Source organism: Nomascus leucogenys, chromosome 19 (assembly GCF_006542625.1).
Source record: "Nomascus leucogenys isolate Asia chromosome 19, Asia_NLE_v1, whole genome shotgun sequence".
Taxonomy (NCBI): domain Eukaryota; kingdom Metazoa; phylum Chordata; class Mammalia; order Primates; family Hylobatidae; genus Nomascus; species Nomascus leucogenys.
This window is the reverse complement of record NC_044399.1, coordinates 33,542,091-33,569,355: the sequence shown is the minus strand read 5'-3', so window position 1 is coordinate 33,569,355 and position 27,265 is coordinate 33,542,091. Positions and strand designations below refer to the sequence as shown.

General features: G+C 44.0%; 1 protein-coding gene across 2 annotated transcripts in view; it reads right to left on the bottom strand.

Moving 5' to 3' along the window:
- The window catches only part of LOC100588275 (puromycin-sensitive aminopeptidase), a 95,742-nt gene extending 70,766 nt beyond the window's left edge, over nt 1-24,976 (bottom strand). For both annotated transcript variants that reach the window (XR_004026933.1, XM_030799390.1), the window contains exons 1-2: nt 24,499-24,976; nt 9,976-10,060 (exon numbers count right to left, since the gene is read on the bottom strand). Coding sequence is in view for 1 of the 2 variants with exons in the window: in XM_030799390.1 (XP_030655250.1) it covers nt 9,976-10,060; nt 24,499-24,759 (346 nt within the window). In the remaining variant the exon portion in view is untranslated. The remainder of the gene's footprint in view (nt 1-9,975; nt 10,061-24,498) is intronic.
- Nucleotides 24,977-27,265: the final 2,289 nt, after the last annotated feature.

The following is a 27,265-nucleotide window of genomic DNA, read 5'->3' as shown; positions in this document are numbered from 1 at the left end:
GGCTGAGGCAAGAGAATTGCTTGAACCCGGGAGGCAGAGGTTGTAGTGCGCCGAGGTCGCGCCAGCGCAAGACTCCATCTCAAAAAAAAAAAAAAAAGTAAAACAGAAGGCACAAATAAATAAAATGAGCCCTGACTACTACCTAACTTCCCTTCTAATTCTATTAACTTGAAACTATAGCAGAGCTTCCCTAACTGCGGCAGATCCAAACATGGATTACAGGTTTATCAAGATAATAATTCCCTTGGCCCGTGGATCAGCCTGGTAGAGTCTAGAGCAATGGAAGATCTCTGATACCCTCCAGTTGTGAGCCACCTCTTCCTTATGTGCCAGGAAAACATCAGTTTCTACTAATGCCTTGAAAAAAAGTAAGGAAGCATTGATTTGGAGAACAACTAACTCTTCCAGCTTCACACTTAAGAACAGCATACATGGCCGGGTGCTGTGGCTTGCGCCTGTAATCCCAGCACTGCGGGAGGCTGAGGCAGGCGGATCACCTGTGGCCGGGGGTTCAAGATCAGCCTGACCAACATGGATAAACCCCATCTCTACTAAAAATACAAAATTAGCCGGGTGTGGTGGTGCATGCCTGTAATCCCAGCTACTCAGGAGGCTGAGGCAGGAGAATCACTTGAACCCGGGAGGCTGAGGTTACGGTGAGCCGAAATCATGCCATTGCACTCCAGCCTGGGCAATAAGAGAGAAACTCCATCTCAAAAAAAAAAAACAGAACAGCATACACTACAATGTTACTAACATTATGCAATCAGTGTTTTCTCTACATTTAATGCAAAACTACATAATTTACAGCAGTTTTTTATGCTCTCCATTTTCTTAATATTTAAAACACCGTAAAGAATCTTTACAATTAGTAAATGTCTTGATGGTAGTCCTCAAAGAGAAGTAAAATACACGTTAAAGCTGGCAACAAAATAATCTCAAATACAAAATAATTTTGTTACCCTTAAAGTTAATAGGATAGAGCACATGAAGAAACGCAGACCTGACAAGCCCCCCGTTATCCGCAGTTTCACTTTCCACAGTTTCGATTACCTAGAGTCAACCAGTCTGAAAATATTAAATGGAAAATTCCAGAAACAAACAATTCATAAGTTTTAAACTGTACTGTTCTGAGTAGTGTGATGAAATCTTGTGCCCTCCCATTCCATTCTGCCCAGAACATGAATCATCCCTTTCTCCGACCTATCCATGCTGTATATGCTACCCAGCCCATTAGTCACCTAGTAGCCATCTCAGTTATCAGACTGACTGTCAATGTATCACAAGGCTTGTGTTCAAGTAACCTTTATTGTACTTAATAATGGCCTCAAAGCACAAGAGTAGTGATGCTAGCAGTTTGGAAATGTCAAAGAAGAAGGGTGAGTAAAATACAATAAGATATTATAAGAGAGGCTGGGCATGGTGGCTCATGCCTGTAATCCTAGCACTTTGGGAGGCTGAGGCAGGAGGATTGTTGAAGCCAGGAGTTCAAGACCAACTTCAGCAATAAAGCCAGACCTGACTCACAAAAAATTTTTACAAATTAGCTGGGTGTGTTGGTGCATACCTATAGTCCTAGCTAACTGGGAGGCTGAAGCAGGAGGATCACTTGAGCCTAGCAGTTTGAGGCTGCAGTGAGATATGATGGTACCACTGCACTCCAACCTGGGCAACAGAGTGAGACTCTGCCTCTAAAAATAAATAAATGAAATAAATTTTTTTAAAAAGAAGATATTGGCTCGGCACGGTGGCTCACGCCTGTAATCCCAACACTTTACAAGCTGAGGGGGGAGGATCACCTGAGGTCAGGAGTTTGAGACCAGCCTGACCAACATGGAGAAACCCCGTCCCTACTAAAAATACAAAATTAGCCAGGCGTGGTGGCGCATGCCTGTAATCCCAGCTACTTGGGAGGCTGAGGCAGGAGACTTGCTTAAACCCGGGAGGCAGAGATTGCAGTGAGCCGAGATCACACCATCGCACTCCAGCCTAGGCAACAAGAGTGAAACTCCTTCTCAAAAAAAAAAAAAAAAAAAAAAAAAAGATATTGTGGCTGGGCGCGGTGGCTCACACCTGTAATCCCAGCACTTTGGGAGGCCAAGCCGGGCAGATCACGAGGTCAGAAGATGGAGACCATCCTGGCTAACACCGTGAAACCTCGTCTCTACTGAAAACACAAAAAATTAGCCGGGTGTGGTGGCATGCGCCTGTAGTCCCAGCTACTCAGGAGACTGAGGCAGGAGAATCGCTTGAACCAGAGGCAGAGGTTGCAGTGAGCTGAAATCGCACCACTGCACTCCAGCCTGGGCGACAGAGCAACGTCTCAAAAAAAAAAAGAGAGAGAGAGACACACACAACATTCATTAACTTTCATTACAGTATATTGTTATAATGGTTCTATTTTTTATTAGCTATTGTTAATTTCTTACTATTTCTAATGTAAAAATTAAACTTTATCATAGTACATATGTATAGGGAAAAACATAGTGTATATAAGTTTTGCTACTATCTGTGGTTTCAGGCATACCATTGGGGGGTCTTAGAACACATCCGCCATAGATAAGGAGGAACTACTGTATAAGACTTACTCCATTTATCTAGATTTTCTTCGTTTCATTCAATGTATATTTATTAAATCCCTACTATATGTCAGATACCAGGGAAAACCACAAATGAAAAAGAATGAATCATGATTACTGGTCCTCAAGGATCTTTTTTTTGAGAAGTCTCTTTTCCCCCAGGCTGGAGTGCGATGGTGTGATCTTGGCTCACTGCAACCTCTGCCTCCCGGGTTCAAGCAATTCTCCTGCCTCAGCCTCGCGAGTAGCTAGGATTACAGGCGCCTACCACTACGCCCAGCTAATTTTTGTGCTGTTTTTTTTTTTAGTAGAGATGGGGTTTCACCATGTTGGCCAGGCTGGTCTCGAACTCCTGACCTCAGGTGAGCCGCCCGCCTCGGCCTCCCAAAGTGCTGGGATTACAGCTGTGAGCTACCGTGCCCGGCCCCTCAAGGATCTTAAGATTCCACTGAAAAGTAGTACAGACATGACACAAACAAATAATTGCGATATGATGTGGTTACATTAATGACAGGCAATAGAGTAGCAAGTACATGGACCCTAGATCCAAACCGCCTGGGTCTGAATCCTGGCTCTAACATTTATCAGCTTTATTACCTAAAGTAGATACCCTCTCTGTGCCTAGGGTTGTTCTCTATATGAACATGTAATGCACTTAGTGCCTGGTATAGAGTAAACACTAAACTCATCATTATTTTTATAATTATCACTATTAAACATTATATTATGAAAAATGTTTCACTGGTTAGGCACCTAACCTGAACTGGAGGTTAAAAAGAAGATAAAACATTCCCTCTATAATCAGCAATAAGCCAACTAAATTCCTAAAACAGCAGTCACTAAAGCAATCCATATCACCTTAAGGCTATTTAAATAATGTTTTAAAACTTACCAAATATAACTAAGACAAAATTTACAACTATTCTACACTCATATACTTTGTATATAGCCATATGGAAACCTACACAGGTTCTTTATCAGACAGCCCCTCAATATTATTCAAAACCAACAAATGTAAAAGTGAAAGAATGCAAATACACTGCAAATTTCATGTTCTTTATCTCTGATTTGCACTAAAAAGGAATAAAGGGGCTGGCTAACTATCACTTGCTCCTTCTAATGCTGACATTTCTTTATTTGGCTCCAGTTTGAACTAATGATACTTAGCGGTTGTTTATTTGAGAATGGATCTATCCTGCAGAGAAACCAGAATATATTTCACAGATAAGCATAGAAATCCAAACAAGGGCCAGGTACAGTGGCTCACATCTGCAATCCCAGCACTTTGGGAAGCTGAGGTAGGAGGACTGCTTGAGTCTTGGAGTTTGAGACTAGCCTGGGGAACACTGCAAAACCCCATCTCTACAAAAATTAAAAAATTAGCCAGGTGTGGTGGCACATGCCTGCCACCCCAGCTCTTCGGGAGGCTGTGGTGGGAGAGTAACTTGAGCCCAGGAGGCTGCAGTAAGCCATGATTGTGCCACTGCATTCCAGCCTGGATGACAGAGAAAGACCTGTCTCAAAAAAAAAAAAAAAAAAAAAAGAAAGAAAAAGAAAAAGAAAGAAATCCCAACAAACAAGATCAGAAATCAGAAACTTAAGATTTTTGTCTTAATGTTAACACTACATAAACTCTTCCTCTTTGAAAAATATGCCCTCTGTCACTATTGTCTTGGCAATTCGTTATAGTTTCTCGCAAGCAAAGAAACCTATTTCAGACTTGCGTTCACACTTATCAAACTATCACTTAAACAGGAGTATTTAAGGTTTGGTGCAGTGGCTCACACCTGTAATCCCAGCACTTTGGGAGGCCAAGGTGGGCGGATCACCTGAGTTCAACAGTTTGAGAGCAGCCTGGCCAAAATGGGGAAACCCCATCTCTACAAAAATGTAAAAATTAGCCAGGTTTGGTGGCACACACCTGTAATCCCAGCTACTTGGGAGGCTGAGGCACAAGAATCACTTCAACCCAGGAGACGGAGACTGTAGTGAGCCGAGATCGCGCCACTGCACTCCAGCCTGGGCAATAAGAGTGAGACTCTGTCTCAAATAATAATATTTAAAAAAAACTCCTTGAATGACACAAATTACCACTTAGGCAAAAAGAACCTTGATATTTACAGGGGTAAAAAGTTCAAAAAATAATAAACTTCATTTATTATTATAGATAAGGCAAGGGAATTTATTATATGCAAGGGAATCACTGTTCAGACAGTGAGCTGAGGGGCCAGAATTTGTGAGACAGAAGGGGTCCTTTTCACACAATATTTACTTGAAGTTTCACAACAATCAAAGGTATCTGCTTTTAGCCCAATTATTCATGTATACACATCAACAAGATTTAAATTAACCAAAATGTTAAATGTTTATTAAGCAGCCACCATATAATGTAGGTTTTGGAACTAGTATTTAAATGGAAGAGTGTATCTTCAGAGTAAAGTTCCATTGAGAAATACAAAAGTCTGTAAAAACAGGTCTTGTCTTATAAAAAGAAACTGATGCTGACTTCTGTAATAAAGCTAAATAGTCTCTTGATGTGTAGTTGGCACAATTACAGAAATCTAAACTACTAGCAAATTTGCTTATATCTGGTATAACTGGGGCAGGCGTCATGGCTCATGCCTGTAATCCCAGCACTTTGGGAGGCCGAGATAGGTGGATCACCTGAGGTCTCGAGTTCGAGACCAGGCTGGGCAACATGGTGAAACCCTGTCTCTACTAAAAATACAAAAATCAGCTGGGCGTGGTGGTGCAGACCTGTGATCCCAGCTACTCGGGAGGCTGAGGCAGGAGAATTGCTTGAACCTGGGAGGCAGAGGTTGCAGTGGGCAAGATCATGCCATTGCACTCCAGCCTGGGCAACAAGAGTGAAACTCTGTCTCAAAAAAAAAAAAAAAAAAATTTAAAAGAAGCAACAATTGCATGCCTTAAAAGTAATTTTCTGATTTTTTTTTTTTTTTTTTTTTTTTTGAGATGGAGTCTCGCTCTGTTGCCCAGGCTGGAGTGCAGTGGCACAATCTCGGCTCACTGCAAGCTCCACCTCCCAGGTTCACACCATTCTCCTGCCTCAGCCTCCCGAATAGCTGGGACTACAGGCACCTGCCACCATGCCCGGCTAATTTTTTGTATTTTTAGTAGACGGGCTTTCACCGTGTTAGCCAGGATGGTCTCGATCTCCTGACCTCGTGATCCGCCTGCCTCGGCCTCCCAAAGTGCTGGGATTACAGGTGTGAGCCACCATGCCCGGCTCTGATTTTACTTTTAAAGTGCTAAGATTTAGTGGCTACAGATAACTAAATCACTCTTGCAGAAGACAATCATAAGTATCAACAGGCACTAGATGAGATTAGCTGGGTTTAAAAATGACCTCTCCTATTGACTCATTTATTCCCGTCACCAGCATACAGCCCTGGAAAGAGCTAGCAAATTCATAACTCCCAGTTTCTAAAGAAACATGTTATAACCTCACATAAGGTAAAAATAATGAAATGCTACCATGTCCAAGGGCAAAATTAAGCTCTGTGTATATATACATGTATGTGTGTCTGTATGTGTGTGTGTGTGTGTGTGTGTGTGTGTGTGTGTGTAAGGCCAAAACTATCCCTGTTCCCAATCCAAACTTCTTTTTTTTTTTTTTTTTTTTTTGAGAGAGAGAGTCTTGCTCTGTCGCCCAGGCTGGAGTGCACTGGCACAATCTCCACTCACTGCAACTTCCGCCTCCCGGGTTCAGGCAATTCTCCTGCCTTCAGCCTCCCAAGTAGCTGGAATTACAGGCGCCTGCCACCACGCCCAGCTAATTTTTGTGTTTTTAGTAGAGATGGGGTTTCACCATGTTGGCCAGGCTGTTCTCGAACTCCTGACCACAGGTGATCCACCCACCTAGCCCTCCCAAAATGCTGGGATTATAGGTGTGAGCCACCACACCGGGCTGCCCCCAATTCAAACTTTAACAATTCATACAACTTCCCATTCTCTTAAACTCTAAAATTACATGGGCTTACACATGACTTCAAGTTTTTTCCTGTTGCTGTGGTAGAAAGCGTTGAGAAATGTACCTTAGCTAGTTCTGAAGGAAAACATTTTTTTTTTGAGACAGAGTCTCTGTCACCCAGGCTGGAGTGCAGTGGCACGATCCCAGCTCACTGCAAACTCTGCCTCCCGGTTCAAGCAATTCTCTGCCTCAGCCTCCCAAGTAGCTGGGATTACAGGCACCCGCCACCACACCCAGCTAACTTTTTTATTTTTAGTAGAGATGGGGTTTCACCATCTTGGCCAGGCTAGTCTTGAACTTCTGACCTCATGATTCACCCGCCACAGCCTCCCAAAGTGCTGGGATAACAGCATGAGCCACTGCACCCAGCATTGAATATATATTATGTATCTAAAATAATTTAATGTTTTATCAGAATCTCTCTCCAAATCTTCTTTTCCATTAAGTTTTCATTTCTCTCCTGACTCTCTTAGTAAGAACACTAACTGGGTTTCCGTGAGATACAGATCATTATGAGCTTAGCACCATTCGGTTATGCATATTCAAAACTTTTCAGTTAGGTCAGGCGTGGTGGCTCACGCCTGTAATCCCAACACTTTGGGAGGCTGAGGCGGGTGGATCGCAAGGCCAGGAGTTCAAGACCGGCCTAACAAACATGGTGAAACCCCATCTCTACTAAAAATACAAAAATTAGCCCGGTGTGGTGGCACATGACTATAATCCCAGCTACTCAGGAGGCTGAGGCAGGAGAATTACTTGAACCCAAGAGGCGGAGGTTGCAGCAAGCCGAGGTCATTGGGCGACAGAGTGAGACTCCATCTCAAAAAAAAAAAGAACTTTTCAGTCACCTGAATTCTATTCTGACATTTTTAGTACAGGAAGACAAAAAAACAAACTTGAGCTGAAACCATGCCAGCTGGAAGGTACACATTTATATTACTAGATCTACCTATCTACATACCACTTTAAAACCACACATCGAATTTAAACACTCTCTACCTGCAACAAAGAAAGCCTTGTTGCTTTGATATACCTGGCGAAAGTACTTCTATTTTTCTCCACAGTTAAAGAAATTAAATAATCACTCTTTCATTTACCAGACAATTTTTTAAAAGCTGGCACTCACTCAAGTCCATTTGAAGAATCTGTTCTTCCGGCAGTTTGATCTAATTTACAATCAATTGAACTTAAGTACTTCTTGGGAACAGTATGTTCAACTGCTACTACTTTGACTTTCTATAGACAAAATAGTTTAAGAAAAAATCATAAATGTTATGAGGCCTTAAAATGAAACTTCTTTTCAGTATAATGTAAAGGAGAGAGGAAATCAAAATATAAAATGTAAGTTAAAAGATCAAATGTGTACTTTTTTTTTTTTTTTTTTTGAGACGGAGTCTCGCTCTGTCACCCAGGCTGGAGTGCAGTGGCGCGATCTCAGCTCACTGCAAGCTCCGCCTCCCGGGTTCACGCCATTCTCCTGCCTCAACCTCCCGAGTAGCTGGGACCACAGGCGCCCGCCACCACACCCAGCTAATTTTTTGTATTTTTAGTAGAGACGGGGTTTCACCAAGTTAGCCAGGATGGTCTTGATCTCCTGACCTTGTGATCTGTCCGCCTCAGCCTCCCAAAGTGCTGGATTACAGGCGTGAGCCACCGCGCCTGGCCACAAATTATTTTACATTAAAGAAGTCTCAGAGTAACCAATAACCATTTTGACAAGGAATGTCTAGGTGAAATCAAAAGTAAAAAGGCAACCAGGTGTGGTGGCTCTTGCCTGTAATCCCAGCAACCTGGGAGGCTGAAGAGGTCAGATCCCTTGAGCCCAGGAGTTCAAGACCAGCCTGGGCAATATAGTGAGACCCCTTACCTACACAAAAATACAAATACGAATATTAGCCAGGCATGGTGGTACATGCCTGTAATATCAGCTACTTGGGAGGGTGAGGTGGGAAGATGGCTTGAGACCAGGAGATAGGTTGTGGCAGTTGAGATCATGCCACTGCCCCCCAGCCTGGGTGACAGAGCGAGACTCAATAACAAAAAAAAAAGTAAAAAGCAATCCAGCTCCAATACTGATGTACTTGTAAGAGTTTATGCCAAACTTGGTATCTATTTAAAAAGCAGCTTATATGGGAATAAGATTTCCAGTCAAAATGGACTACTTTCATACTAAAATTGTAAGGTCTAAAATAGTTCTTATTTTATAGACACTGATGGAGTTCCACATTCTATACCATATTTCTTTTTAACATGTTCTTCCCCTATAACTAACTCCATTATTTAGCTTCTAATCTTCACATTGTCTCATAAAGCAAATGTTTTTCACTGAATTAGGAGTATGACTTATCTCAATTTTAAACTATAGTACAAAAAGAAAAAAAATTTAAAGAAAAACATAAAAACGAAGCCTCTTTGAGGAGACTTTCATGTTCAAAGTACTTAATTTTTCAAATAACTCATCAGCTTTATTATGCATATTACATTCATTTTATACTTATGAAAATGTGATTTCCCTAGTATCACAAAATAAGTTAATTTTGGAAGTAGAATTTAAATTGTGACATTTGGCCAGGTGTGGTGGCTCACACCTGTAATCCCAGCACTTTGGGAGGCAGGCAGATCACCTGAGGTCAGGAGTTCAAGACCAGCCTGGCCAACATAGCAAAACCCTGTCTCTACTAAAAATACAAAAATTAGCTAGGTATGGTGGTGGGCACCTGTAATCTCAGCCACTCAGGAGGGTGAGGCAGGGCGAACTGCTTGAACCCAGGGGGCAGAGATAGCAGTGAGATGAGATCACACCACTGCACTCCAGCCTGGGCGACAGAGCAAGACTCTGTCTCAAAAAAAATAAAAATAAAAATAAATTTAAAAATAAAATAAATTGTGACATTTACTTTATTTCACAATACTGTTAGGTTATACTATTCAATAGTTCCCATAAACATTTTACCTTTTTTTTTTCTTTTTCTTTTTTTGAGTCAGGGTCTCACTCTGTCGCACAGGCTGGAGTGCAGTGGCGCAATCATGGCTCACTGCAGCCTCGGCCACCTGGGCTCAATAGATCCTCCCACCTCAGCCTCCCAAATAGCTGGGACGACAGGCACCCACCACTATGCCTAGATAATATTTTTGTTTGTTTGTTTGTTTTTGTTTCACCATGTGGCCCAGGCTGGTCTCAAACTCATGGGCTCAGGGATCTGCTCGCCTCAGCCTCCCAAAGTGCTGGGATTATAGGTGTGAGCCACTTCACCCAGCTGAATTTACCCATTTCTAAAGTAACAAACATTGAAGTCTTAACCTGAAAATGTCACACACACACACACACACACACACACACACACACAACACACACCCCACATATGCACACGCAGACAGCAAATTAAAATGGAAAACAGCTCTTACCTTCATCTCCTTCTGGTGCATATGAAGCTGTAATAATATCAATATCAGCACAATTCATCACAATCTGATTAGTCGCCTGCCTCACCTAAGGGGAAAAGAAAAACCAACAGTGTCAGAAATAGCCTAGATTAATAGTATATACAACTTGGCCAGGTGTGTTGGTGCACACCTGTAATCCCAGCACTTTGGGACGCCAAGCAAAGAGGATCACTTGAGCCCAGGAGTTTGAGACCAGCCTGGACAACATGGTGAAACCCCATCTCTAAAAAAATACAAAAATTGGCCAGCAGTTGTGGTGTGTGCCTATAGTCCCAGCTACTCGGGAGGTTGAAGTGGGAGGACTGCTTGAGCCCAGGAGGTTGAGGCTGCAATAAGCTGTGATTGTGCAGCTGCACTCCATCCTGGGCAACTGAGCAAGACTCTGTGTCTCTCAAATAATAATAATGATGTTAGTAAGACTTGGACTAATATCACAGTCAATTTTTTAAAATCCAGACTTCGCTAAAACCTAGACTGAGAATTTATGCATCAATGGTACAAATAAATGAAGTTTTAATAATCCAAAGCAACTCATATTTTCCAAATTATATTAAAAACAACAATGGATGTTTAAGTATTTCATATCACTTACATCTAACCAATGAGCCAAATAAAATAATGTTTTCTACTTAAACCTTGATTTTAAACTATTAAAGGGCTGGGCACAGTGGCTCATGCCTGTAATCCCAACACTTTGGGAGGCTGAGGCAGGAGGATTACTTGAGGTCAAAAATTCAAGACTAGGGACAAAATCTGTACTATTAGCAAGAATAATTTTGTGTCTCATTTAGAAACAATCTGACTTTTGTTCCAGTGTTTAAACTTTGACAAAAATGGTTTTGAATAGATCTTTATAACCTGATGCCATAAATACAAGATTCTCTGATACCTTCATTTAATGTATCAGTATTGGGCCTAAAACAGTATTCTGTAAAGCTTAAATTGGTATTAACTATGATCATCTTGATGTCTATGATAGATAATAAACAAGGTCATACATACGTTACTAAACAATTTTGGTTTTTCACCAACATTTTATTCTTTAAAAGATTTAGACTAACAATTATTTAGCATTTCGAGTCGTGTGCTTTATTTAGGAAGTGAGTAAAAATATTGGAATATTGATGTATTTGCATAAAAATCAAATGGTGGTGTTTTGTAATCTCTACTGTATTTCCTATTAAGGTCTCATATATTACTTTCCCATTGTTCCTGAATTTGTTATCCTATATGTAAACAGAAACATGGATGAGTAAAAAAAAAAAAAAAAATTCAAGACTAGCTTAGGCAACATAGTGAGACAAAAAAAATTTTTTAATTAGATGGGTGTGATGGTACCCACCTATAGTCCTAACTACTGGAGAGGCTGAGGGAGGAGGATCCCTTAAGCCCAGGAGGTCAAGCGAGGCTGCAGTGAGCTATGATTACACCACTGACCTCCAGCCTGAACAACAGGGTGAGACTCTGTCTCAAAAAATAAAAATAGGCTGGGGGCATCGGCTCACACCTGTAATCTTGGCACCTTGGGAGGCCGAGGCAGGCAGATCACTTGAGGTCAGGAGTTTGAGATCAGCCTGGCCAACATGGTGAAACCCCATCTCTACTAAAAATTAGCCAGGTCTGGTGGCACACACCTGTAATCCCAGCTACTCAGGATGCACGGGCAGGAGAATCACTTGAACCCAGGAGGTGAGCTTGCAATGGGCCGAGATCGTACCACTGCACTGCAGCCTGGGCGACAGAGTGAGGCTATGTCTCAAAAAAAAAAAAAAAGAATACAAAAATCAGCCAGGCAAGTAGCATAGGCCCGTAATTCTAGCTACTCAGGGGGCTGAGGCATGACAATTGCTTAAACCCGGAAGGCGGAGATTGCAGTGGGATGAAATCGTGCCACTACACTCCAGCCTGGATAACAGAGTGAGACTCTATCTCAAAAAATAAATAAATAAATAATTTTAATTTCATAAAAATCTTAATCAGGAAACATTTCTTACAACATATTGCAATAATCATATATTTTAACCTGCACATCAAACTCACCATGAGGCCTTCTGTGAGGATAGAGGAAGAAGGCTGACATTATAAATTATGTCAAAACTTTATATAACTCTTACCACCGAGTGTGGTGGCTCACACCTGTAATCCTAGAACTTTTGGAGGGTCAGGCAGGCAGATCACTTGAGGCCAGGAATTCAAGACCAGCCTGGCTGACATAGAGAGTAGAGACCCTATCTCTACTAAAAATACAAAAATTAAGGCCGGGCACGGTGGCTCACGCCTGTAATCCCAGCACTTTGGGAGGCCGAGGTGGGCAGATCATGAGGTCAGGAAATCGAGACCATCCTGGCTAACACAGTGAAACCCCGTCTCTCCTAAAAATACAAAAAATTAGCCGGGCGTGGTGGTGGGCGCCTGTAGTCCCAGCTACTCGGGAGGCTGAGGCAGGAGAATGACGTGAACCTGGGAAGTGGAGCTTGCAGTGAGTGGAGATTGTGCCACTGCACTCCAGCCTGAGTGACAGAGCAAGACTCTGTCTCAAAAATAAATAAATAAATAAACAAACAAACAAACTAGCATCTTGGTCCATGTTTTCCTGTGCACACATGAGAGAATTTTTCCATGGAAAGGAACCTAATAGTGGACTTTCTGGACTGTTGGACATAAATCTTCAACTTTACCAAGAACTGCCAAATTATCCTCTAGAGTGGTGTCAACTGACATTCCCATGAGCAAAGAATAAAGAAATCCCACTTTCAGCATGTTCTGAAAAACTTTAATATTTTTGACAATCTAATGGGTAATTAAATGATAGTCCTGGCCAGGCACAGTGGCTCACGCCTGTAATCCCAGCACTTTGGGAGGCTGAGGTGGGTGGATCACTTGAGGTCAGGAGTTCAACACCAGCCTGACCAACATGGTGAAACCGCATTTCTACTAAAAAAAAAAAAAAAAAAAAAAAAATTAGCCAGGCATGTGGTGCGTGCCTGTAATCCCAGCTACTTGGAAGGCTGAAGCAGGATAATCAGTTGAACCCCGGCAGTGGAGGTCACAGTGAGCTAGACTGAGCCATTGCACTCCAGCCTGGGCAACAAGAGCAAAACTCTGTCTCAAAAATTAAAAAAAAAAAAAAAAAAATTTTTAATGATAGTCCATTGGTTTCATCAGAATTTCCTTGATTACTAATAACATTGGTTACTATACATCTTTTCTCGTGTGTGTGTGTGTGTGTGTGTGTGCCATTAAGTTTTTCCACTGTGAATTGCTTAACACTCTTGTGCATTTTTCTTTTTTTTTTTTTTTGAGATGGAGTCTCGCTCTCTCGCCCAGGCTGGAGTGCAATGATGCGATCTTGGCTCACTCCAACCTCCGTCTCCTAGGTTCAAGCGATTCTCCTGCCTCAGCCTCCTGAGTAGCTGGGATTACAGGTGTGCACCACCACGCCCATCTAATTTTTGTATTTTTAGTAGAGACGGGGTTTCACCTTGTTGGTCAGGCTGGTCTCAAACTCCTGACCTCGTGATCCGCCCGTCTCAGCCTCCTAAAGTGTTGAGATTACAGACGTGAGCCACCACGCCCGGCCTCTTGTGCATTTTTCAATTTAGTCATAACCTTGCTTATATGCATTTATTTTGTTGTTTTAAACAAAACTTCAAATTCATTTCCAGACATTTGAATGTTCTAAATCTAAAATAACAAAAACACAGATGCCCTAAATCACAAAGAAATGCTTCCAGAGGCAGCTAAGTGTAGCAAGCCATGTGGAAGCTGTGCACAACCCCTTAAAAGGAAGAGATGGTAGCCAGTTCTTGGAGCCAATGAATTATCGCTATGGTGACTGGCAGTTTTAGCGCTGACAGATCTTCCAATTCTTTTTTTTTTTTTTGAGACAGAGTTTCGCTCTTGTTGCCCAGGCTAGAGTGCAATGGCACAATCTCGGCTCACCGCAACCTCCGCCTCCCAGGTTCAAGCGATTTTCCTGCCTCAGCCTCCCTAGTAGCTGGGATTACAGGCATGTGCCACCACGCTCGGTTAATTTTATATTTTTAGTAGAGACAGGGTTTCTCCATGTTGGTCAGGCTGGTCTCGAACTCCCGACCTCAGGTGATCTGCCCGCCTCGGCCTCCCAAAGTGCTGGGATTGCAGGCATGAGCCACCGCACCTGGCCTGATCTTCCAATTTAAAAAAAAAAAGCTACAAATTCAGATTTCATGTGCAATCTCTCAATTTTTTATTAATGGTAACTAATTCAAGTTTTCAGAAACACTGTATAGACCAAACAAAATCTGTGTGCAGATCAACAATGCTCTTAGACAACTGAACATACCACAAAACTAGGTAAGAACATCAGAGTAATATGATATCTGCATGAAAAACCTGTATATGGGTAATCATTTATTAATAACCAATACATATTTAAACATGATTAGCTGGCAACTAAAATTACCTGACCTAAATGAGAGACAGTAAGTTACAAAGTCTATAACGAGCTATTCAAAATCTCTAACACATAAAGTGAAACTACTTTGGCTCACAAAAAAAATGCTTCTCATAAATCTTCATGTTTCAAAACAAAGATGTCATTTAATGAATGGCTTATCTTTTAAGCGGCAATATTCCTTCACACTGTTTATTTCACCAAAACATACCTAAACAGCACTAAAACCTTTGTGTCCAACTGGCGATTTATAGCACTAAAGTTGAACAAAAAACAAAAAGAATTCTTTGCCTATTCAGAAGCTGACTTAAAAGTTCAGAAACATGGCCGGGCACGGCGGCTCATGCCTGTAATCCCAGCACTTTGGGAGGCCAAGGTGGGTGGATCACGAGGTCAGGGGTTTGAGACCAGCCTGGCTAACATGTGAAACCCCATCTCTACTAAAAACACAAAGATTAGCTGGGCCTGGTGGCGGGTGCCTGTAATCCCAGCTACTCGGGAGGCTGAGGCAGGAGAATCGCTTGAACCCAGGAGGCGGAGGTTGCAGTGAGCCAAAATCACGTCATTGCACTCCAACCTGGGCGACAAAAGCAAGACTCCATCTTAAACAAACAAACAATCAGAAACACAAAGCAATGAAGCACTTACTGGGGTATGCTCCAATGGGTAAAATGAATAAAAACCTTTCTGAATTTGAAGTTTATGCCAGCCAAATAATAACCGTGGTTTAGTTACTGGTCTTAATCATTATCTAGGCAACCACACTTTCATCCATCAACATCTACAGTGAATTTCACAGTAGCCAAGCAGTTAATCCACCAATGTCAAGATACCTGTACAACATTATACATGCCAAATCACACAGCACATTACTACTGCAACCATTTGAGAGAAAGTATTTGTGCATTTTGGAAAGGCACCATGCACAACATCCAATTACAAGTAACTTCCAACTCCTCCTGTGTTTAAGGGAAACTCATCTATTTATACTAATGAATTAAGCTGTTTCTTGAATTGCTACTAATTTTTTTTTTCCAGGATACTACCATTTCTGGAAGGGTGGGAGGGAGGAACCAAAGGAACAAAGGTACTTATCTTAAAAATAGAAATCCATTCAAATTTTAAAAATTGGTCAGTATCTTGTCTCATATTAGTGATGCACTGATTTAAAAAGTTGACCAATAATGGGATAATCTATGGAAAGTGTCTGTTTTAGCACTTAGTGCCTCATATGTAGTCATCACTTAATAGATGTTAAGACATACACATACACACACACAGGTTAAATTGTGCTCTCATATCATCTAACAGCATTCACCTAACAGTTTATAAAGCTTCTGATCAGAATATGAAGTTTAAAAACTATGTATTGCATTACATGGCACTTTGGATATCAGCATATGTGTACTACCCCAAGAAGGTAATTTAAAATATCTGTTTGGACATAAGTGTATGTGCTGACTACAACGCAGTGTAACACTGCTCTTTGTGATGCTGCTCTTCCCAACAGTAGTGCTGACCTGATGGTGTAGCACATGATTTCTCACCTTTGACACCTTCATGTTAGTAAATATTAGCTGTGTGTTCCACTATCGAAAAAACAGGTAATAATTCAAAGAAATTTCAGCATTAAAATCTTCAGTTTCCAAGTTTAAAACACAAGTGAAACAAGGTTGGCATATAAAAGTGCACTGATAACAAGCTCATTTTCAATTTTTCTACTTGATGTTATTAAAGGATAGAATGTTAATGCATCCTTTCTTTGTTTCAAACCCAGGATTAAGTCTTCTTGGCCTCCTATATAGACTGCACTTCAACTTAGCCAAATACTAAGTAAGGGCTGTACCAAAGAGGCAGCTTGACGCCTGGTAACAACTTTACAATGGAAGTTTCCTATGAGCTAGGGAGGCAGAAATCGGAGATAACTTTTTCCTGAATGAGTCTTTACTACAGTCACTCAGGAACATATCTTACATGTACTATAGTAAGACTCAAGAGGGTTTTTTTCTGATTGTCAATGTCCTGAGATTTCAGTAAAAGAAAATCTCCAGTGTGACAATTCCAAATGCCAATCAGTCTGAAGCCTAGTCAATTTGCCTAATAAAACTGATTTCACCATTAAAATAGCAATAATTGTTGCCTTGGTGGAACAATTCTATAACAGCTAAAGACAAGAAGAAGCAAATAATTAGTAAACTTAAGTTGAGCCAAGTTTTCTAACAAGAGACACTGAAAAGAGCCACTTGCAGAACGTCAAAAATAATTACCATTAATGTAAAAATGCAAAAGGCACAGAATATTGGTATGTGATGTTTGTAGCTACTAATATGCAATTAAAGTTTTAAACTATACATAGGAATAAAAAAGAATAATGCGCACCAACCTGAAGAAAGAAGTTACTTCTAGGGGCGGTGTGGGACAAGATGGAAATGGGCTTTAGTGGTATCTGTGACATTTTATTCCCCCCCAAAAAATGCATGCACAGTCTGATGAAAATGGGGCAAAACATTAACATCTCTTTTATCTCAAAGTGTGTGACTTTCTGGTATTTCTAAAATATTTCCTAATTTAAAATAAAATTTTAAAGAGATTACAAGTGACCAAATAAACCAAGAACCACATACTTGTATGGTGTTCAAAACGAAATCACTAAAATCTAGAGAACTAATCTCAGTTAACAACAAAAGCCATTAGAAGGCTCAGTTATTTCCCACTGACTCGCATACAGATTAGAGTAAGATTTACTTTACAATAAGAGCAGGCTCATTTATGTGGCAAAGTTCAGAGAAGCTTCACAGATAATTTACTACTCAAGACCACATTTACCCAGGCTGTATCAGAGTATCAGTTATATCCAGAACCAGGAAGCTAAAAAAAAAAAAAAGGCCTGGATGAAAAGCCAAAATAGGTGATACAAAGTCCGTACAATAAAACGCATACCCTTTACTCAGAAGAGAATCCAACAAACTCTCACACAGAAATTGATTTTTTAGCCCAAACAAGCTTGTTTATCTGGCTACTAGGGCTTCTTCAGATACGTTCAGTAAAATATAAGAGGGAAGAAATTGCACAACAGGCAGCAACAAGGCACAATAAGCAGCAAGAAGAATATGAGAGTAAGGAAAACAAAACAACTTTAAAGAACAGATACAGGCTGGCCGGGTGCGGTGGCTCAGGCCTGTAATCCAAGCACTTTGGGAGGCCGAGGCAGGTGGATCACAAGGTGAGGAGTTCGAGACCAGCCTGGCCAATATGGTGAAACCCCTTCTCTACTAAAAATTCAAAAATTAGCCTGGCATGATGGCAGGTGCCTGTAGTCCCAGCTACTTGGGAGGATGAAGCAGGAGAATCACTTGAACCCAGGAGGCGGAGGTTGCAGTGAACTGAGATTACGCCACTGCACTCCAGCCTGGGCGACAGAGCAAGACTCTGTCGCAAAAAGAAAAAAAAGAAAAAGAAAAAGAACAGATATGGACTAGGCGCGGTGGTTCACGCCTGTAATCCCAGCACTTTGGGAGGCAGAGGCAGGCGGATCACCTGAGGTCGGGTGTTTGAGACCAGCCTAGCTAACATGGTGAAACCTGGTCTCTACAAAAAAAACAAAAATTAGCCAGGCGTGGTGGCATGCACCTGTAATCCCAGCGACTCAGGAGGCTGAGGCAGGAGAATCCCTTGAACCGGGAAGTGGAGGTTGCAGCGAGCCAGGATCGCACCACTGCACACTCCAGCCTGGCCTAGGCAACAGAGTGAGACTCTGTCTCAAAAAAAAAAAAAAAAAAGAATAGATATGGCTGGGCACAGTGGCTCATACTTGTTAATCCCAGCACTTTGGCAGGTGGAGGCAGGCAGATCACCTGAGGTCTGGAGTTCAAGACCAGCCTGGCCAACATGGTGAAACCCTGTCTCTACTAAAAATACAAAATTAGCCAGGCGTGGTGGTGAATGCCTGTAATCCCAGCTACTAGAGAGGCTGAGGCAGAAGAATTGCCTGAACCCGGGAGGTGGAGGTTGCAGTGAGCCAAGATTGTGCCACTGCACTCCAGCCTGGGCAACAGAGCGAAAACTCTGTCTCAAAAAGAAAAAAAAAAACAAAAAAAAAACAGATATGAAACTGATAAATTATAGTACATAGTTTGGGGTCAATGAGAGATGTTCAGAATAAAGTTCAATATTTACAAAAAAAAAACAATGAAACAAACCTACACTATGAGGAATTGCAAAGCATGAAAAGATAATGTATTTTAGAAATATTTCCATTCAGATTAGTAAACTTTTTTTTTTTTTTTTTTGAGACAGGGTCTCACTGTGTCACCCAGGCTGGAGTATAATGGCGTGATCTCAGCTCACCGCAACCTCCGCTTCTCTGCGTCCCGAGTTCAAGCAATTCTTCTGTCTCAGCTTCCCGAGTAGCTGAGATTACAGGCATGTGCCACCACACCCGGCTAATTTTTGTATTTTTTTGTAGAGACGGGGTTTCACCACGTTGTCCAGGCTGGTCTCAAACTTCTGACTTCATGATCCACCCACCTCAGCCTCCCAAAGTGCTGGGATTACAGGCGTGAGCCACCACACCCAGCCTAGTAAACTTTTTTAAAAATGTCTAAGGGCCTCAAAGGGTAAACTTCAGTTATCTGGAAAATTCACTGCAGAATTCATTGCCAGATGAATTAGACAAAGCTTAGCATACAAAACTGTTGGTTATACTTCTTTCCTCATAGATACATTTCAAAAAACAGAAAATCTGAACAAATTCAATTCCTTATCACCAATATTTTGAATTTTATATATATGAATTTTTTGTAAGAAAATTTCTTCCTTTTTTTTTTTTCCTGGAGACAGTGTCTTGCTATGTTGACTCCTGTGCTCAAGTAATTCTCCCACCTCCACCTCTCAAAGTGCTAAGATTACAGCAGTAGCCACAGTGTCGGCCAAAATGATTACATAGAAAATATGCAGAAAACGGCCAGGCACAGTGGCTCATGCCTATGATCCCGGCATTTTGGGAGGCCAAGGCGGGTGGATCACCTGAGGTCAGGAGTTTGAGACCAGCCTAGCCAACATGATGAAACCCCCTCTCTACTAAAAATACAAAAAATTAGCTGGGCTTGGTGGTGCGCACCTGTAATCCCAGCTACTCTGGAGGCTGAGGCAGGAGAAACGCTTGAGACTGGCAGGCAGAGGTTGCAGTGAGCCGAGATCATGCCATTGCCCTCCAGCCTGGGCAACAAAAGCAAAACTCCGTCTCAACAAAGAAGCTGGGCACGGTGGCTCGGTGGCTTACGCCCATAATCCCAGCACTTTGGGAGGCTGAGGCAGGTGGATCACCTGAGGTCAGGAGTTTGAGACCAGCATGACCAACAAGGAGAAACCCCATCTCTACTAAAAATAAAAAAAATTAGCTGGGTGTGGTGGCGCATGCCTGTAATCCCAGCTATTTGGGAGTCTGAGGGAGGAGAATTGCTTGAACCTGGGAGGCGGAGGTTGCCGTGAGCCGAGATCGCGCCATTGCACTCCAGCCTGGACAACAAGGGCTAAACTCCATCTCAAACAAAAAAGAGAAAATATGCAGAATTTGGGCAAAAAATTTCTAACACAGAATTGACAATAACCATTTAGGTGCCAAATTTTTAATCTGCCAAACTACTATATTGGCAACTCTTAGTGCCAATTTAGTTATCTCCAATGTGAATATTTTGTTAGTAGAGGCCAGGGGTTAGCTAGGATATCCTGATTTCTGGCCTTGAATGATACTTAGTTTCTCTGGCACAGGTAAAATATTTCCATAAGAGAAAGCCCAGCTGGGCACGGTGGCTCACGCCTGTAATCCCCAACACTTTGGGAGGCCAAGGAAGACGGAACGAGGTCGGGAGATCAAGGCCATCCTGGCCAATATGGTGAAACCCCATCTCTACTAAAAATACAAAAAAATCAGCCAGGCATGGCGGCGTGTGCCTGTAGTCCCAGCTACTCAGGAGGCTGAGGCAGGAGAATTGCTTGAACCCGGGAGGCAGAGGCTGCAGTGAGCCAAGATCGCGCCACTGCATTCCAGCCTGGGTGACAGAGCAAGACTCCATCTCAAAAAAAAAAAGAGAATATCCAATTATTGTACCAACCACTACACACTCAGAATCATAAATAGTAGTCACACACATAAACTTATAATTCATTTTAATTAATTATCCACAAACGGAGAGGATCAAAATATGAAATATCTACAAAAGTCCACTGCTCTCAAGTATCCAGTGTAAAGGGAGGGGACAGGGAATGAAATAAATTTTGGGCCTAGAGAAACTTCTGTATAATAACAAATTTTCAAAACCAGCTAGACCACACTAATGTGAAAGACAACTAATTTTTTTTTTTTTTTTTTGAGACGGAGTCTCGCTCTGTCGCCCAGGCTGGAGTGCAGTGGCGCGATCTCAGCTCACTGCAAACTCCGCCTCCCAGGTTCACGCCATTCTCCTGCCTCAGGCTCCCAAGTAGCTGGGACTACAGGCGCCCGCCACCACGCCCGGCTAATTTTTTATATTTTAGTAGAGATGGGGTTTCACCGTGTTAGCCAGGATGGTCTCGATCTCCTGACCTCGTGATCCGCCTGCCTCGGTCTCCCAGAGTGCTGGGATTACAGGCATGAGCCACCGCGCCTGGCCAAGACAACTAATTTTTGAATCACTGAACATGGACTAATTTCTTCACCTTCTCCAGCAGTCCACACCCCAGGCCAGGTTAAAAATCCACTAAGCTGGCCGGGCATGGTGGCTCATGCCTATAATCCCAGCCCTTTGGGAGGCCAAGGGAAGGGGATCACCTGAGGTCAGGAGTTCGAGACCAGCCTGGCCAACATGGCAAAACCCCATCTCTACTAAAAATACAAAAATTAGCTGGGCGTGGTGGCACACACCTGTAGTCCCAGCTACCCGGGAGGCTGAGGCAGAGAGACTCGCTAGAACCTGGCGGAGGGGCAGGGTGGAGGTTGCAGTGAGTCGAGATCACACCACTTCACTCCAGCCTGGGCGAAAGAGCGAAACTCCGTCTCAAAAAAATAAAAATAAAAAATAAAATAAATCCACTAAGTTTCTAATATGTAACCTGTACAAATACTCTGGGCTTATCATAAAATTTTGTAACTAAAGCAACTAAGCAACTTGCATGTTTTGTGTTATGTGATGCCAACTGTTAGGAAACTGACCCAATATCAGTTATAAATATAGGTTTCTACAGATAAGAATTTTGTCGCCGGGCACAGTGGCTCACGCCTGTAATCCCAGCTCTTTGGGAGGCTGAGGCGAGCGGATCACGAGGTCAGGAGATGGAGACCACAGTGAAACCCTGTCTCTACTAAAAATACAAAAAATTAGCTGGGTGCAGTGGCAGGCACCTATAGTCCCAGCTACTTGGGAGGCTGAGGCAGGAGAATGGCGTGAACCCGGGAGGCAGAGCTTGCAGTGAGGCGAGATCGCGCCACTGCACTCCAGCCTGGGCGACACAGAGAGACTGCATCTCAAAAAAAAAAAAAAAAAAAAAAAAAAAGAATTTTGTCAATATTTTTAAATTCCCCACAAGATACCACCTAATCCCATAATTTAAACGTATTGCTCTAATTCATGGATTTCAAAAACATTAATATATGCTTTTTACTTCCTACCAATGTTAATTCCTCTTTTACCCTTCCAAACATGTCAATTAGTACAATTTGAAAGTCCAATCATCCTTTAATAAAACCTGTTGGAATTCACTATTGTGTCATCTTTGTGTTGCCATCTAGCCTGAAAAGAATTTCTGGAAAAAAAGTGTTTTTGAGAAGTTCATGTTACTTAAAAAATTTATTTATTTTTTATTTATTTCCTTGCATCAAATTAACAAGTCCCTGCTAATATCTAGTATATTACCATATACTCCCTCAGCACAAACCAGTCTTCCACAAAAGTAGAAAAGAGGTAAAGAGAAACATGTCACTGCTTGTTGTTCTATCCCGATACTTAAATCAAACTCGCTTCTTTAATAAGTAATCATTTAAAAATCTGTACTTTTTTCTAGACTTTTCCCAAAATATGTTTGCCTCCAAAAATTATGAACCCATTTTGGCAACTAATAGGGTAAAGAAACAAATTTTTTTTTAATGTTAGTCTTTTCACATAATGCGAACTCATTCATCACTAGGTTCTCTTTCCCAAAGGTTTGCCAAGTCACAAGACACACTACTGTTTACAATCCCTCCCATCTGCCCCTTGCCAATATATATCAAACACTCTAGTCACTTGGCTTAAACCACACTTTCCCAAATAACCTTCTCAAATTCTAATTTAGACCCAAGATGCATTCGTTCTGATTCATATTCTTAATGGAAAAATTTTAAATCACCTGATTTTCACTAAGTTCTGCCTTTTGATGCTGCCAAATCCTAGAGCCCTCTTGCTTTCACACCAGTGCCCCAAATGTAACAGCTATAGTTATCTATCACAGATAAGTATAAAGTATAGATAACTACACTTTTAAATTCTGTACTTTTAGGCATATTTTTAATCTGAGTACCGTACCCTCTTGGTTTTCAAAGACAACTACCAACATTCAATTCATTCGAGTACCAGTCTTCATTTCATTTCATTGCTATATACACCATGTTCTTTAAGGTTGGAACCTACTGATTTCCCCCAACCCCAGACTGCAGTGGGAAGAGAAATGAAACAAAATATATTTACTAACATTCTATTTACAGATAACTATCAAACAGTTCCCATTTTTATTACAGGCTTCCCATTACATAGTATCATAAATGCCTATTGTGCAGGATGTTTGTCGGGCATCTATACTGATGGTCTCCAAAATCAAACAATACTTCAGATAATGCTGCAGGAGGAGGGAGGGGAGTATGATTCACCAAAAACTGCAGTGAAGAGTAATGGAATATTTTCACCAGTGGTATGTTATAACTAATAGCTTCTTTCTTTCTTTCCTTTTTTTTTTTGACGGAGTCTCACCCTGTCGCCCAGGCTGGAGTGCAGCGGCGCAATCTCGACTCTGCAACCTCTGCCCCCGGGGTTCAAGTGATTCTCCTGCCTTAGCTTCCCGAGTAGCTGAGATTACAGGGGCCCGCCACCACGCCCCGCTGGTTTTTGTATTTTTAGTAGAGACAGGGGTTTCACCATGTTGGTCAGGCTGGTCTCGAACTCCTGACCTCAAGTGCGCCCGCCTCAGCCTCCCAAAGTGCTGGGATTACAGGCATGAGCCACCGCGCCCAGCCAGCTTCTTAGAGGAAGGTACTGCTAAGCAACCATCACGGTAGCAATAAATCCACCAGCTTCGAAGGCCGCAAAGCTAGGAAGATAGGAGGAAAAGCAGAGATGGGGTCCTCCCGCAGCTTCTCTAGAGGTTAGGAGAGAACAAAGTCACTGCTGCACTGTCACTTGAGGGAAAGGGGGAGGGGGCGGATCATCTTGGAAACCCAGCCCCTGGGCTGGAGCAGGCGGGGAGAAGTCAGCGAGGCTGCCTGGGATTAACATTCTCGTTCTCACCCTCTCCCTCCCTTCTAGAAGCTCCCCTCCTCGCTCCAACGCGGCGGCCAGAGTCCCAAACGACCACCCCCTCCAATCTATCACCCGAGAGGTGTAGAGAGAAACCAAAGAAAGAACTGAGTCAGGCGGTTGAGGCAGAGCGGGGACTCCCATGACCTCTCCGTCCTCCCCCAACACCCTCCAGCCTCCCCCGGAACACTATCAAGCCCAGAAGGGTCCGGGGCGGGGGGGAAAGCCCCACACAGGTGTGCTCGCCGGGGAGGGGCGCAATGGCCGGGCCGCCGGCTCCACAGAGCTCCCGCAGCGCGGCCCCAGCCCAAGCCCCAGCCTCAGCTCCGGCCCCGGTCCCTGCCCCGGCCCCAGCCCCAGCCTCAGCCCCAACTGAGCAAGGCAGAGCACGCCGACCCCGGCGCCCTGCGGCCGCCCAGCACCGACCCGAGGCCCGCCCGCCCTCCCGGCAGGGCCCCGAGTCCAGCTCGCGGGCGCGGCCTAACTGCTCGCCCCGCAGCTTGCCCCGGCGCCCGAGGGTCGCTGTACCTGGGCGACGGCCTCCAGCTTGCCCTCGAAGGTGAAGTCCAGCAAGTCGGGCTTGAGGCAAAGGCTGTAGTTGATAGGGGAGACATCGGCAGGCAGCCGCTCGAAGGGCCTCTTCTCCGGCATCGCGGCGAGGCCCAGGCTGTGGAGGCGGCGGCGGCGGCGAGAGGAGCGGCTGAAGAGGAGAAGGAGGAGGGGAGGAGGCGGAGGGCCGAGGAAGAGTAGGCGGCGAGCGAGGGAGGGGGCGGCAGCTGCCAGCCACATCCACCGAGCGCGGGCGACCGCCGGAGGAGAGCTACCGGGGGAGCCTGGGGGGCGGGGGAGAGACCCAGCCGGAGCGCTAGGGGCTGGGAAGGAGGCGGTGCGGGCGGACTGGCGGGCGGGCTGCCTACGGGGAAGGGGGCGGAGGGGAGGGAAGGGGAGGAGGGCCTGCAAGGAGGGAGGGAGAAGGGGAGGCGGTGGCGGCCGCTGCGTGCGCGGCCCCACCGGCCGGGCGCGCCCCCGTGGAGTGCGCGCGCACGCCAGGGCAGAGGGCGGAGCGGCTAGGGCGAGGGTGAGGGCGCGGCCGGCGGAGCGGCGAGGGCGAGGGCGGGGACGCGGCCGGCGGAGCGGGAGAGCGCCGGGTTGCCGGCGCTAGCGCAGGGCGCGAGGCGGGCGCTGCACCTGTCGGCGCCGCTCAGGACTGGGGGCGGCCTTCCAACTGGAAGGAGCCGGGAAGGGCTTGATCAGAGGAAGGAAAGGCATAAGGGGCCCTCGGGAAGTTGAAGCCTACGCAGTTGGTCAGTTCAGCCAGGGTCGCATGCATAAAATACCAGTTACAAGCAAAACCCCAAACTGGATTCTGCCTCCAGGTCAGCGAAAAGCCCTGACTTGAGGCCCTTTGGCCTCAATTCCTGTTAAGCAGCAAATTCAAACGATGATTTGAAAATGTTTTGTTATAAAACCTTTAATAGCCGGGCTCGGTGGCTCACGCCTGTAATCCTAGCACTTCGGGAGTCCGAGGAGGGCGGATCACGAGGTCAGGAGATCGAGACCATCCTGGCTAACATGGTGAAACCCCGTCTCTACTAAAAGTACAAAAAATTAGCCGGGCGTGGTGGCGGGCACCTGTAGTCCCAGCTACTCAGGAGGCTGAAGCAGGAGAATGGCGTGAACCCGAGAGGCAGAGCTTGCAGTGAGCCGAGATTGCGCCACTGCACTCCAGCCTGGGCGACAGAGCAAGACTCTGTCTCAAAAAAAAAAAAAAAAAAAAAAAAATTCTTAATAATCTAGGTTACTTCAACCAACGAGATTTGGACTTTCGAGGGAGTGATTTCAAAAACTATATTTTTTGTTTCCCTGATTTAATGTTTAAAATTGGATGTTTCTGCCGGTCGCGATGGCTCACGCCTGTAATCCCAGCACGTTGGGAGGCCAAGGCAGGCGGATCACAAGGTTAGGAGTTCAAGACCAGCCTGGCCAATATGGTGAAACCCCGTCTCTACTAACAATACAAAAAAAAATAGCCAGGCTTGGTGGCGCCTGTTGTCCCAGCTATTCAGGAGGCTGAGGTAGGAGAATCGCTTGAACTCGGGAGGTGGAGGTTGCAGTGAGCCGAGATTGCGCCACTGCATTCCAGCCTGGGCTACAGAGTGAGACTCTGTCTCAAAAAAATAAATAAAAAATAAAATAAAATGGGATGTTTCACCTTTTCCCCATTTTCATCTTTGTTTCTTTTTAAACTAAAAGATCCTTCAGCAATCATGGCCTCTTTAATGGTGAACTATCTGTGGCTCTCTCAGTTCTGTAGATACCTTGCAAATTGAGAATATACATAGATATATATATAGATATATATATATAATGTCACTGAAGTTATCTTTAAAAGGGGGGCCAGGGCCAGGCACGGTGGCTCACATCTGTAATCCCAGCACTTTGGGAGGCTGAGGCAGGTGGATCACGAGGTCAGGAGTTCGAGACCAGCCTGGCCAATATGGTGAAACCCTATCTCTACTAAAAATACAAAAATTAGGCCGGGCGCGGTGGCTCACGCTTGTAATCCCAGCACTTTGGGAGGCCGAGGCGGGCGGATCACGAGGTCAGGAGATCGAGACCACGGTGAAACCCCGTCTCTACTAAAAATACAAAAAATTAGCCGGGCGTGGTGGCGGGCACCTGTAGTCCCAGCTACTCGGAGAGGCTGAGGCAGGAGAATGGCGTGAACCCGGGAGGCGAAGCTTGCAGTGAGCCGAGATCACGCCACTGCACTCCAGCCTGGGTGACAGAGCGAGACTCCATCTCAAAAAAAAAAACAAAAATACAAAAATTAGCCTGGCATAGTGTCACGCACCTGTAGTCCCAGCTACTAGGGAGGCTGAGGCAGGAGAATCGCTTGAACCCAGGAGGCGGAGGTTGCAGTGAGCTGAGATCGCGCCACTACACTCCAGCCTGGGCGACAGCGAGACTCCGTCTCAAAAAAAAAAAAAAAAGGTGGGCCCAGTTGTGGTGACATGTGCCTATGATCCCGGCTACTCGGGAGGCTGAGACGGGAGGATCACTTGAGCCCAGGAGGTGGAGGCTGCAGTGAGCTGTAATGGTGCCACTGCACTCCAGGTGACAGAGTGAGGCCCTGTCTCTAAAAAAATAAAAATGAAATAACAATTTTAAAAATATTCTTTAAAGTGTCAAAGGCAAGGAAATTTATCCATAATCTTCATATTTCTTTATAGAAATTTCTCAGATAGAACCCTGTAATTTCCAAAACTGAATGTAGTATGTTGTAATGGACCAG